The sequence below is a fragment of the Phasianus colchicus genome, chromosome 9 (genome assembly GCF_987193195.1).
Source record: "Phasianus colchicus chromosome 9, bPhaCol1.hap1.1, whole genome shotgun sequence".
NCBI lineage: Eukaryota > Metazoa > Chordata > Aves > Galliformes > Phasianidae > Phasianus > Phasianus colchicus.
In genome coordinates this window covers 12,430,703-12,444,525 of record NC_143444.1, presented here as the reverse complement: position 1 = coordinate 12,444,525, position 13,823 = coordinate 12,430,703, and the positions used below count along the sequence as shown (strand labels likewise).

Below are 13,823 nucleotides of genomic sequence, written 5' to 3'. Positions count from 1 at the left end.
TGCTAATGTTTGTTTGTATTAAAAAGTTATTTAAGTGCAAATTTAATAACGTTTTAAGGGGATAATATTGTACTGAGATGCACTGATATACTAATTTGTTAAATAAGAAGTGTCATAATGTCACCTAACATATGAGTCAGGTTTCAGTATTCATTATCTCCAGGCTGTAAGGGTATTCACTTCTGGTTTTGCAAAAAGATTTGGTTTGTTGTCCTCCAGCTAACTGGTGGGTTAAGAGAATGTATTTGCTAGTTAAGTTCATTCAAAGTTAATTGAAAGGTGCAGATTTTTTTTTTCCTTTCTCCTCCTTTTAAAGCAGTTTTATAATCTAAAAAAAGGGGAATTTAAAAGCAAATGCAGAACAAAATAATATCAGAATGTCCTACTTAAGGACCAAACTGACAAGTTGTAGAAAACCCATTTTATTGACATTGATTTATTGCATAGAGTTAAAGAAATATCAATTGGTAATGCTAAAGTAAGTCTCCCTATTCAGCATTTAGACTTTGTCCAAGTGAGAGGAAATCAGGCTGAGAGTGGAGGCTGTTCAGTCTGGAGAAGAGAGGCCTGGTAGTGGCCTTTCAGTAAAGCAGGGCTGGGAGAAAGAAGGGGATGGGATTCTTTAGCAGAGTCTGCTGTGACAGGATGGGGGAAATGGTTTCAAACTAAAGAAGGGAGGATTTAGATTAGATATACGAAAAAAGTCCTTTACAGTATGGGTAGTGAAGCGTTGGAACAGGTTGCCCTGAGAAGTGGTGGATGCCCTGTCCTTGGGATATTTAAGGTCAGGCTGCACTGGGCTCTGAACAACCTGATGGAACTGTGAACATGCCTTCACTCTCAGGAGAGTTGGACTAGATGATCTTAAAAGGTCCCTTCTAAGTCAAATGATTCTATGATATATTTTGGATACATCTCTGATACATACACAGCTGTTAACTGTCTGCTTGCTTTTAATTGCTATGGTTAAATGGGTATCACTAGAAAAATCACAGAACAGTTTTTAAAAATTCTGTAGCCTACATCATCAGCTAGAAATATCAGTCAGATATATCAGACAAGGTAAGGACATCTGAGTGAAGCAACAGTTTAACTGTTGGGAATAGGCAAACAACCGATGGCATTACCCAGTTTCTGAGACATGCAGGGATCTATCTGAAACAAAACACTCTCAATGTAGGGCACTCCAGAAATAATTACATGCTTTAAATACGACTTGCTATTCTAGCATCCTGCTTACAGGTGCAGATCCTGCTTCTATTTCCTGTGTGTTTGAGCAGCTACTTTGAAAGTGTGAAAAGCAAATGTATGTTGGAGTGAATGGAGCTCATTCTGCTCTTTGGGGGTGGAGGGAAATAGAAATTAAAAAAACTAACTTTGCTTGATAAGCCAGTTTTTATGAAGCTACCTGATATGGATGCTTAACGAATGCTTAGGGAAGGCAGTTGTAAGCAGCCAGCCAAAACATCAAAGACTTCAATAGATAAGCAACTCATTTTCTAGTTCAGACACTGCGTATAAACGTGGAATACTGGTATGTACCAGTTAGTACTGACAATCATAGAACTAAAGCTAGCTGATTTTCTAACCTTTGTCATTTTATATTTGTAGAGATGTTCATAATTTATAACCAGCAGAAAAATGTAGCATCTGATACTAGATGGTTAAAGCTGTTTTCTTCTAGCTTTAGTTAGATCTTCGGAAATTGCTTGCACCATTTTTTCTGTAGCTTTCTTCAAACTGTTTGCTGTCTGTATTGCATGATCCAGAGTAGAATTTAAAATCTGTTGGAAGCAGTAAAATACAGCTTTGCTGAATGCAGTTGTATCCATATAGAATAGGTATAGAATAGGAAGTGCTGTGTAGTTAAGGTTCTCTGTAGCTTTTTCAACAGACCTACTCTGAATACACATTGAGAAGTAAAACATGTATTTTGAAGGCTATTCAAGGATTTAAGTTGAAGTGTTTGCAGGATTACACAAAGAGAAATAAGTAACAGTGTTGAAATGAAACTACAGGACAAGAAGCTCTTGTAATGGAGGGAGAGTAAGGATGGCTTAGAGCTGTTAAGACAGTTTTACCTATAGATTCTGCAATTATCATTCACATTTGAGAAGCACAATGTGTTATATACGTGTGTGTATTAACACACAATGTGTTAATATACAAAAATATATTACTACTTATAACTATACTGCATAAGTAATACTAAGATGATTTTCTGTATTCACCTAAGGAGCTCTACCTTATACTAAGCTTTATGTGAATGTAGTGAATTTATATGTGATTTTGAAGTGGAACAAAAAATTTCAGGTGTCTAACTTCGTACTTCATCCTGTTCCATAGTGGACTAGATGAACTTAGATTGAGATAATCGTGTGTTAAGAAAGGGGATGTTCAACAGTGCCATGATATGAGGGTACATTTTTTTTTTTGATTAGTTGTAAGGTTCCTAATTTTCACTCTCAAGTCTTACGTTTATGTTGAAGTCTTTGGCAGTTCTGTTTCTGATGTTGATCGCAGACGCGTTTCGGGCAGACTTCTTGCTGGGTAAGCATTAATGTGAAAGGATTATTTGATCATCTGTGTTTGCAGAGCAGGTTTCATCAGCCTCAAAATTTTGTCTTAATGTAGTAGGTAATGAAATACACAACTTGATAAGCCAAGGTATTTTCAAACTGTGAATTTGATAATTTTGGTAACCTGTATTTTCAAGTCTGTTTTACAGTGACTAAACTATAAACTTGCAGCTGATCATAATCTATATTGCAGTAAAACAAAATAGATTCCAGAACGCAGCCAAGAAATCTCTCCTAAAAACATCATTTTCTTGGTACTGTAACTTCTGAGTAGTCTGTGCCACAGATTCTCAAATGTGGCTACCATACTTGCCAGAGATTACTGTTATTTGGTAAAGCTGGTAAAACTTATGGTCACAGAATTTGTTTCAGTTCATGTAGTCTGTGCTGTGGTTAAGAATCCATTTTATTTCCCAGATTCTATGACTTAGACTTAATTTGTAGAGGTTCTGTATTATTCTAGGGATCTGTGAATGGGAAGGTGGTTATATAATAATAAAGAGTTAGTTTTTCTCAAGATGGAGAAGTATGTATGTCAGCTGAAGCTTGATTCATTAAACTACAAAGATAGAAGAACTACTCAGGTCATTATTTACATTATGGTATTTCATTACTGAGTCAAATTGTAATGCGTAGCATGCTCTGCAAGAGGTAAAGCATTGCCCCTGCTTATGATATGATGACTTTTTCAGTGCTGAACCTTTACTAATGGCATTTCTTGTTATCACGCATGCACACATGCAATTGTTGTAGCTTACCTTTCAGAAAGTCTGTTGACAGGTTCAGGAGGCTGTTGATTTGTTTGAGTCTTTTGACTGGGGATTTTCTTCTGCGAATAAGCTTAGGACATTGAAGCCATGTGCAGAAATAAAAGCGAAGAGAAATGTTGTATACATCTAGCATCTTTCTCTGTGCAGTGTAAAACTCAATTTCACAAGGCTACTGAATAAAAATCTGAACATGTTAAGAATTTATCTAAATGAGACCAAAATATTTCTTTGCGTTCCTTTTTTGGGTTGAGTTTAGCTCTTGAACGAATGATGTATAGATTTGTATTGCATTTCTTAACAGTGAAAGACCCCAGAAAGAAAGTGTTGCATAATGGCATAATCTCAGCCTAATAATGATGTGCCACTTTGATGCAGTGTTTTTCTGTCTTAATAGAGAAATAGCTAACCTGTACTTTCTGCTCACTGCTGAAGAGTTGATCAATTCAACTGAAGGTACATACTGCATTCAGTTTATTCCTACAGTACAAAGAGTCTAATAGAGAAGTGACTTTAAAAGCTAGATGTTCAATGTATTTTAAAAACTAGGCGATCCTTGACTTTGCTGTATGTCACACAGTGCAGAGCTGAGCTGGTATTCCCTTTTAGTACTTGTTTATAGTATGTATAGTAACAGCCAGTAATGAAAAGGTTGGTGTAATTATGGCCAGTTTTAATATTCTTCTGTGTGGCATTGGAAAACTGGCGATGTTACTGTTTATAGTGAAATATGGGACTTGTCAAAGAGCAGTACAGAAGGTGGTAGCTTTTGTGCACAGGGAATTAAACTCGGGTAGGTGTGTAAATGTTGGATTTGCTCACTTACTGTTTAGCTGAAGTGCTGTGTGGCTTGCTCATACTAAATGAAAGCCTGATACATGCACAATATAGCTTTTTTTGTTTTTGAAACTAACTCGTAATTGAAAATTACTTCACTAATGTGTTATACTTACATGTTGAACCAGAGTTTTTATTTCTATGTGGAGTGCAAGACTGAACAGATTCCTTGTAGTTCCTGAGTTTAAATGGATTTTGGCTTTCTCTGAAGCATCTGCATTTAAATCCTGAAACAAAGACAAATCATTGAACAATTGGAACAATGCAAAGAAGAAAACTTTGTGTCGATTTGGGTATTTTTCAAATCATTATACCTTTTCTCTCTCTATGTAGTCTTGCATGGAATATTTTGTGACTTTCACATTTCATAAATTCATTGCTTTGTGAACCATAAGAACGGTAGGCTGAGATGGCTTCTGAATCATTGCCTAAAATCCCAAAACACATGAAAAATATCTGAAATACTAAAATTTTTGGCTTGTGCATGTAAGTCATTATTTAACTTTAGCTAAATAATTTCTGAGCCCTTCACAGTCAGTAACAGTTCTGCAGTTTGGGGTACTTTTCCATTCATTTTACAGGTGTCTGAGCTGTTAAGAATGGCTTTCAGCTTTTACTGCAGGCACTTCTTACTGTTCTTTTTGGTATTAGAAGTGTTAAAAAAAAAAAAAAAACCTACAAAAAACAACACAACAACAAAACAAAAACAATGAAATGCTCCCCTTTTCCTGTCCTTAGGTTTTTGCTCTGCAGGTCCAAATGGCTGAAAGTTGAAGTGTTATACAAACAAGGCAGCCTAAGAACATGATAGAAGCTGGAAGGATACAATAGTTGTTTTAGATGCTAAACAAATCAGTGCTAAGAATAGAAGGCCCAGTGTATTATATTAAGGGAAAGGACACCATGAGAAATCAAGGATGAAAGGTAGGCCCAAAGCATAAACAAACCACATGTATTCAAATTTAAATATAGGACACTTCATACTACTCTTCTAGGTTGCTGAATATTAACAGCTTTGGAGTACACTGCAGAGGAAAAGTGAAGTTGCTGTAAGAGAAACAAATGCCTAAAGATTCTTAGTGAATCTCCAAAAACTGGGATCTTAAATGATTTGACAGCTAACTTAATTACTTCAAGTAGCCAGTGAGGACTCTAGTTTGGATTAGGTAAAATTATGTTGTTAGAAGTCATCCTGAGGAAGGAGAACACATAAATCTTTTGTCTCCATCCTGGGTGGAACAAAAGTTTAGGAAAACCTTTCTTATTCTGCATGAAAACTAAATGAAAGCTGTGTCCCAAAACTGAAAGTGGATATTGAAACTTTTCATGTTAAGACTCCAGATTTCAGAATCTTCTGGCATATGATATAAATGCATGTGATAAGGAGAAAAAGCACTATCAAAGCACTGCGTGCATGTCAGTATTATGCTTTTGAAAATGTTAGTAATACTTGAAAGCATCTAAAAAGATGGGCTAGAATTACAGAGTAGTTCCATTTGGAAAGTATTTCTGAAGATGGTCTGGTCCAATCCCTCCTCAAAGCAGGACCAACTTATATAAAGTAGCTCAGGACACCTCCGTTGAGTTTTCAGTGTCTCCAAGGCTGGAGATAAGACATTCTCTCAGGGGTAAACTGTTGTAGTATCTGAATCTAACCAAATGTAAAACCTCTTTTGCTTGTATTTTGCTGCTAATTCCTTTGTAGCTTGTCTGCCACTAAAACCTTAGACTGGCTAAGTGGGTTTCATGTGATCTCCTTTATAGTCTCCTTTTTATTCTTAGTGTCTTGTTACTGCTTAGTGTAGTACATTTGTTGGAATTCCAACAAAATTTTCATAGTGCTTAGGTGTAACAGGAGTGGATTGTTTAACAAGACTGAATAGTAGGTATAAACACAGTTCTGATATTGGTGTCTCATTGCTACTTACTCAGATTTTTATCTGATAAATCAGTTGGTTTTCTCAGAATGAAGATTGTACGTGTTCCAGTTTTCCTTTCCATTATGTTATTTCTTTGAGCATGAAAACAGAATGATATTTCAATTAGATTACAATATATTTATGATAAGCCTTACCAATGTATTAATGTTTGACCACTTAACTGAGAAGAAATCAGATTTATTTTCAGAAAGAACTTTTGTCTTTCTCATCAACCCAAAAAGGTGTCAAGTGGAAGCTTAAAGAATAATCACAAAACAATAACTTTTTGTTAAGGGGTACATTCTGACAGAAAGACTGCCTTATCAAAGCTGTTAAGCACACCTTAAAATAATGACACCTTATTGAGAAACAGTGGAGTATAAAATTCTATGTATTTAGAGATGCTTATACACGCTGTATCAAAATATTATCACTGGTAAGGATGATATGGTTTCTTTGTAACTGAGCTATTAAGGTTTCAGTTTTGCAGCCATTGGGGAATTAGAGGAATACTTGTGATGTACTTTTTGTCAAAACAGGAGTGAAGATCATTGTTTGCAGTATTTGATATACATATTTTCACTGTAGGGCATGTAGTATTAGCAAACTTATTTGCAAGTTTTTCTTATCTACTCATGGAAAAAGATTAGAAGATTGAGTGAGTTTTCCTTAAATGACAGAGGGAGAAAAAAGCAAGCTAGGTGAATTTTACTAGATAAATATTAGTATCTCAGTAAATAGTCTGTCAGCATATTTTTCTCCTATGCTTGCCTTCTTTCAGCATACTAACATGATGATTATCATGTTCTACACTGAATGTTATGAGATCTGACTTTGGATGGAGACTTGATTTGCTGGAAGTTCTAAAGCCCAACTGAGCCATATGGAACTATTTCAGCACCTTGATGAATCTGAAGATGAAACTTGACAGATAGACCCTTACACTTGAAATATATATGGAGGTACCAATATGCTCTCCTTTCAAGACTACCAGATTAATTCATTACAAATATTTCAGGTTGTTATTGTTGTTGCTGAAGGTTTTGCTGTCATCCATCACTGAAAAGAGTAAACTTATTTTCATCCTTTATTAAAGTAAGCTTGTGTTATTTAAGTTTTATACCATTTAGATGGGCTACTTCAAAATGGAAAACAATCCTGTCTTTAAAAAAACAGAGGGGTGTTTTTCCCTTTCTCCAGTGGTCTGATGTATCTCATACCATATATTAACTGGTAATAATTTAGAAAACAGATCATCCTTGCATTTCATACATATCAGAAGAATTTTCAGTGTAGCGAGCAGAGTCCAGAATAGAGGCATACTGTGCACATGCATGTATCAGTTCATTTAGCTGAAGAGAAGCATCTGTACCTAGCCAGAACACATAATATGCTTACCCTTTCATACTCTCTTCACTCGCACTATCTTTCTGACTTAATGTACCCTGAGTATGGAATCCAAGACCTTCAGCATCATATTTTCCTTCAGGTGAAAAGAATCTCTGTTGTGCACAGATGGTAAAACAAACTGATATTTTGTTTATAATACTGTGTACCCATCACACAGTGTGAACAGCAGTATCAAGTGTACATTAATTCTGTACAGCTTCTAGTTGTCTAGTTGCCATCAAATCTACGGTTTGGTCTGTTACCATTCTAATCGTAAAGGAAACTGGACAACTTATGAATACTTAATCTGTAAAGTTGGAATACAAGATATTGTCATGTAGTGCTGAGGAAGGTTAACACATTGATCTATGTCTGTTATCGCCTTAAAATTAAAAGGTTTTGTAGGCAAGCAATTGCCTGTATGTTTTTGCCTTCTGAATGAGTAATAGAAGCAGGCTAGTAAACACAGCTAAGTCTTTCCTAACAGAAGCAAGCTTCATCACATAGTTCAAAAAATATTCAGTGTCCCTTCAATTTTTTTCTTTCAAAATCAATACAAGTTATACAACTGTAGTACCTCAAAAGCTGAGCTTTCATGTTGTGCAAAAACTAAATGGAAAAATATTCCATAAATTATCTCTTTGATGATTATGTTCATCTAAATTAGAATGAATAGGAAAACTTCTCATACCATTTCATTTGAAGAATACTTGCTTGCTAGCAGACAACTTTTTCCTAGAGGATCCATTTCTTTTCCATAAGTTGATTCAGCTCTCTTCTGTAACCTTAATTGGTTAAGAGGAAAACATTTGATCTGATCTCAAATACTTGCAAGGGAGTACAGACACTCTAGAGTTGTTTGATGAAGTTTTGATGGTTAATTACATAAACATCTGCATTCTTTTTAGTTAAAAATACCACACAAATGTAAGCAAACACTTTGTACTGGTACTGTGTTGTATCCAGTCATTTATATCTTGAATTAGTGTGGTTGCAATCAACTTTATACAGAGGTATGATTTGACTCTTAGCAAAATGATGGTGGTAGTGTTTAGGCTTCAGATTAGGAGTGCCAGCCTGGAAGGAGTTCTTAGGATTCTCTGAGAAGTTGAGTCTGTGAGCACTCTACCTGCTTTCAGATATTCCAGGCACCCTAACTTTCTATACTCAGCAAATGATTGCAATACCATTTTTTGTGATAATTCCAGTAGTTGTATAAGTTTTATACTTACGTGTGAATACGAAGATTGCATCTGTCACATTCCAAAGAGAAGTGAGCATTTCTCTGTGGAATTATGGAACTTGTCTGGCTTGTATTTTCTCCTTCATTGTTCTTGGGAAGAAATGCATTTTCTTCAGGGGAATCAGCAATACTTGAAAGTACTGAGCTCTGTATAAAGTAACCCCAGGATAGCAGTTTTCAGTCAGAGTATTTCAAGTAGATGACTTGTACCAGCCTGCGTTTTCTATCTTTTACTTGAGATTCAGAGAAGAATGACTTCTAAAATATGGAGTATGAAAGCATATGGAAATATTTATCTTTTGATTTGTGGAGAACGATTTCAATTTTTACCATGTATTTATGATCCAGGACAAAATATTACTATATTTAACAGTAAACTCAATTTTCCATAGCAGAATGTTTAGTCTTCCAGCAGTTCTGCAGTTAAAGAATCTTGGACAAAGTAATCGTTCTTCCAGCTGAATTATAATAATGAATTTTCAAAACCAGGAGGCTCTGTAAAACTGAAAATAGTTGCTCATTTTCTTACTGAGAAATGAATGTTTTTGATGCTAGCACTTAGATGCAGATGCACAGTGCAGCTGTGTTCATACTAAAGTTTTTGTTACAATTAATGAAAAATTATGCTAAAATTTCATGCAAAAAAAAACTTTTTGAAGTAACATGCTATTCAAAAGCGTCATGGTTTTACAAATGTTAGAGGAGAACATGCAATAACCACTCTGTTTTTCTTTAATAAAATGGAATAATGCAGTCTTTAAATGCTCACCTCCCAAAGAGAATATGATGAATGGGCAGATCCACAGGAACTAGATGAAGGAGCCCACTTGTGCTTGCTATCATCAGCTTGTTCTTGGATGTCTTCAAGCAGCGTGCCAAGTCTAAATATTTCCCCTTCTACCTTTCTAAAATCAATCACAATACACAGCTAGTGAAACTTCTGTTTCTTACTATGATAACCGTATTTGGCATTGCAATAAACAGTTCATAGAGGGAAGAAAGAAATGGAGTTCACTGAGTCTCTTTTAAATGCTTGAATTAGTCAAATAGATATCCTTATTATAAAAGCACGAGATGAATTTTGGCCAAGTAACTTCTAGCTTACCCCGTGTAATATTAAGATGTTTTCACCTCTGAAAAGTGTGACTGATAAAGTAATAGTGGTTAGGTGCTCTGAAATATGGAAAATATACTGATGAAGTATTTGGCATTTATCTTCAAACCTTTTGGGATCAAATTCTCCAATGTTGATAGTCTTGTCCTTGTAGTACTGCAGCTGTAAGTTACGGTGCTCCTCTCTAGCAGTTAGATAATTCCTTTCCAAGGCTTCAAGGTATCTTTTCAGTTGATCTAATGCCTTCACCAATAAGAGAGAGTTCAATAGTAAATGATGTTATCGTTAGGAAGACATAGCATAGGTAGATATTACTATGTAAGACAGATGATATGTGCAGTGATATTAGTAAGAATTCTGCTGCTGCTCTGAACTGCATGTTTTGCACCTATCCAGTACGCTGTACTGCTTGGTCACGTAGAAGTAAAATAGTAAATAACCCTCCAGACATGCTACCCTACAAATCATAATTAATGATTTCTATACCAATTTAAGGCCTTTCACTAACTACTTTCTAATTGTAGTCTTTAATTTTAAGAACTGAGCCACTTACTGAGCTCCTTCATTTTTGCTTCTTAAACTTAGTTTAAGTCTGAGATTCAGAACAAATTATTTTCAAATGTCTGTTTGAGAAAAACACTGAGTGTATTGCCAGAAAATCTCAAGTCTACTAGCCAACTAAAGTACACTTCAGATAACTGAAAAAACATTAGTTTACCAGATAATCGTCTTGTAAGAGGAATGTCTCTTCGGTCATGTGTTTAGAGAAGTCTTCTACCTTCAAGAGAAAATAGTAGACTTAAATAATGTTTTTTAAAAGCAACCATGCCAAGTTACCATAAAACTAAAGAATCAATGCGAAATAGATACTGAAACAGAGCTGTTTACTTTAATTTTTAGTTGATCTGTCTGTTCCTTTAGTATTTGAGACATCTTCTCTCCTTGGGTTATTTCGGGCAGTAAATTAGAAGCATTTAGACAGCATAGTTCTACTGTATGAGTTGCTGGAAATGCAGATGCTGTTGTCCCACATGGCAATCCTGTGTAATGCAAGAGAAAATGTATTAGTTGGACTTCTTTCCAAAACTTTCTACCCAAAAGTGCTATTGATTTACTTGAAATGTGTTACTTATTTGCACTTACTTAGTTCAGACAAACCATGTGTAGGCTGTACGACAGAAGTGTCTGCTGTATAGGCTTTGGGGGCTGTCCCAATGTCTCCTGAGTAAGTGGCAAATCCTGCATTTGGAGAACTTGACTGAGGTAGTATCTGTCAAAGTGAGAACCTTGGTTTAAGAAAAAGCATACAGAATGCTCTGGACAATAAAAAGTTTAGAAATGCATGGGACAACTTCCTAAAGTTAATGGGAAGCTCATTATAACTGTATAATTTGCTTCGACTTAGTTTGTGTTATAGTGTATATACTGAAATATGCAACTTGGGGTTATAAAAGTCTGTATTTAGACAATTTGTGTAAATGGGAAGTATATTATAAAGGTGACAAAATAGTTCTGGTGATTATTTGGAGTCATGGAAATAAGAATGAATGTAAGCTTCTTTGAGGACTTCTGTGTCTGATGATTTCTATCTCAGAAGATCAGTATGATTCTTGATGTCAGCAAGCTGCGTTCACATTTAAATATACCATCAAGGAGTAATAGGGAAATGTATTATAAGTTGTTCCATTCTGAACAGTTTATGAAGGGATAAGCCTAGGAAAGGACTTAAGCATCTGTATAGCTCTGTGAGTGAACTCAGTGGCAGGGCATGGCATTAAGAAGTGATTATCTAATTACCAACAAATCTCAACAGGAAGTTACTACTGTAAGAGAAATCTTAAAATTTGCTGTAAGACAAATCTTATTATAGAGTAAAACCTTAAAATAAATAAATAAATAAATAAATAAATCTGACCTTTCAATGAATGCTGGGCTAAATAGCTGAAGTGTTAGTAAGTCTTTAATAAGTCTTTAATGTAAAAACAGGCACAGGATTAAAAATATTTTAAGAAACAGTTCCCATTCACACTACTTTTAGTGAAATTAGAACATTTTTACATAATACTGGAATTAACTGCTTATAGTGGATCTCCTGGTGATTTGCTACAATGTTTTGCCATCAGGAATAACATGACAGAGCATCATTAATTTGGTAATGAAAGCTTCACAGGGATTCTATCCCACAGAACTTTGTGGAAGTGATTACTGACTGAAGTGGTACACATCACTCTTGTTTTAAGAAATTCTTAACTTCTTAAATTATCCTAATTACCTTTTGCTGTTGGGATGATTCTGGAATGCTCGTTTCTTCCTGATTTGTGACTTTGATGGAATCAAAACATTTCTGATTTTCTAGAATGCTGTTAATGGTTACTGATTTACTTAGCAATGTAGGGAAGGATGATGATCTTTTAATGGTGGGAATGGATTTATTATTTTCACTCATTTTTGGTACTTTCATTTCTGAAGTGACTTCATTATTGTCTTCCTGACACTTCTGAGCTTCACCTTGGCCCTCTATGAGCTCATGAGATGGAACTGATTTCTTAAACACGTATGTCTGTTCAGTGTTTTGAAAGATACATGCATCATCATGCTCACTAATCAACAGAAAATTTTCTTGTCTGCACCCACGCTTAGCAAGAGTAGAAGTAGAGGTTTTTGTATTTTTGTTTAGCAAATTCTGAATTTTCCCTCCAATATTCACTGCTTTTAGCTTTTCTAAGTGATGCTCTTCAAACTTGGCTGCCTGTTGTTCACCTGTCGAAGGGCCTCTGACACAGTCACAAGCTGTGTGTTTGTTTGTGGTTTCATCAATACTTTCAGTCAGGGATGTTTCTGGTATAGTCTCATGTTCTATCAGCTGCCACATGCCTGTTAACTCTCCTGTAGGGAAATGGCGCAGAAGGACATGGGACATGTTGGAGCGACTCGGAGGGTCTTTGCCATCTGGTTGACCACCACCAGCTGGTAATGCGTTTTTAAAGGACACTTCACTTCCAGGTATTCCACCTGAAATTCCAATTGTTCCTATGGTTCCTTTAGCATAGCTGAATACGCCTTCAGGTTGTACACGAATCTCATGATTTCCTGATGCGTTTCTGTTATCTTCAGATAGGGATAAGTTTAAAGCATCAGTGCTACAAGTGCACTCACTCACTTGCTCTGACTTGCCGTGGTATTCACAGCCTCTTCCCCCATCTCCATCACAAGGTGGGTCATCTTGCTCTGCATCGGTTGTGTCTGTGACACAGCGTCGCTCAGTGTGAATGGAGCAGCTCATTTGGGTTTCCATCCACTGCTCTGTGCTGCTTCACCGCCTGCGCCCCTCCTCTGTGGGCCGAGTGAACGGCATCCTTCCTCTGCTTTTCTGGGTAGAGCTTTAACTGGTGCTTGGATTTAAATCTGTCAGGGATGAGTAGGAATTGCTGTATAGTGAATACAGTTCCCAGTAGGTCCTGCTTTCTGAGGCCCCCGTGGCTGTTTCAGAGCAGTGCCGCGGGCTCGGGCTGGCGGCTGGGCGCACGGAACGCGTGGGTGCGGTGCTGCGGGGACAACGAGGAAAAGGAGAGCAGAGCGCAGCGCCGGTAACGGCTGGCTGTTCTTTCACCTCGCGTGCAGCACCGAAGCCTGCGGTAACTGGAGCCGCGGCCGGTAACGCAACGCGCGCTACAGCCGCTCTGTGAGAACGCGCGCGCTTGCCGCCCGCGCTGCTCGCCGCCCGCCCGCCGTTATTCGCCTGATTTCCAATCGTCCCCCAGCTCGCGCGCGGTGCACGAAGGCAGCAGAGCGACGCGCGGCGCCGCGAGCGGCAGCAGTGCTCGATCTCGCCTACCTGCCGGCAGCGGAGGCAGAAGGACGCGCCCTTACTGTCGAGCGGCGCCGCCCCGCGCCGTCCCCCGGCCTCGCGCGCACCTGCCGCGCTCGCCGCCCCGCCCACCCGGCCGTGCCGCCGCCTGCCCGCGGCTCCCATTG

At 37.3% G+C, this 13,823-nt stretch overlaps 1 protein-coding gene across 5 annotated transcripts; it reads right to left on the bottom strand.

Annotated features, from left to right (window-relative positions):
- Positions 1 to 94: 94 nt before the first annotated feature.
- Positions 95 to 13,774, bottom strand: AKNAD1 (AKNA domain containing 1). Of its 5 annotated transcripts, none has more exons than XR_016469155.1 (16): positions 12,121 to 13,774; positions 10,992 to 11,118; positions 10,737 to 10,888; positions 10,567 to 10,626; positions 9,958 to 10,091; positions 9,504 to 9,639; positions 8,724 to 8,881; positions 8,183 to 8,276; positions 7,501 to 7,604; positions 6,112 to 6,194; positions 4,498 to 4,611; positions 4,300 to 4,410; positions 3,338 to 3,419; positions 2,477 to 2,546; positions 1,590 to 1,784; positions 95 to 595 (listed from the first exon to the last, which is right to left on the bottom strand). XR_016469155.1 is itself a non-coding variant. In XM_090146186.1 (16 exons), the coding sequence occupies exons 2-16, from the start codon at positions 13,141 to 13,143 to the stop codon at positions 1,665 to 1,667; spliced, it is 2,568 nt and encodes an 855-aa protein (XP_090002312.1). In that variant the 5' UTR covers positions 13,144 to 13,253; positions 13,684 to 13,761; the 3' UTR covers positions 95 to 1,664. The 5 variants fall into 5 exon arrangements, 4 of the variants coding, with proteins under 4 accessions (XP_090002312.1, XP_031451698.2, XP_090002313.1 ...); XM_090146186.1 differs by having other exon boundaries at positions 95 to 1,784; positions 12,121 to 13,253; positions 13,684 to 13,761; XM_031595838.2 differs by having other exon boundaries at positions 95 to 1,784.
- Between the last annotated feature and the right edge of the window lie 49 nt (positions 13,775 to 13,823).

Excerpts from the sequence above, each read along its gene's own strand:
- AKNAD1 (XM_031595838.2), bottom strand. The coding sequence starts at position 13,143 with ATGGAAACCCAAATGAGCTGCTCCATTCACACTGAGCGACGCTGTGTC. Across the intron at positions 8,882-9,503 it reads CATCATATTCTCTTTGGGAG|AGCTCAGTACTTTCAAGTAT; the intron begins GTGAGCATTTAA and ends TACTTTATACAG. Across the intron at positions 3,420-4,299 it reads TAAAAACTCTGGTTCAACAT|CTTATTCGCAGAAGAAAATC; the intron begins GTAAGTATAACA and ends CAATGTCCTAAG.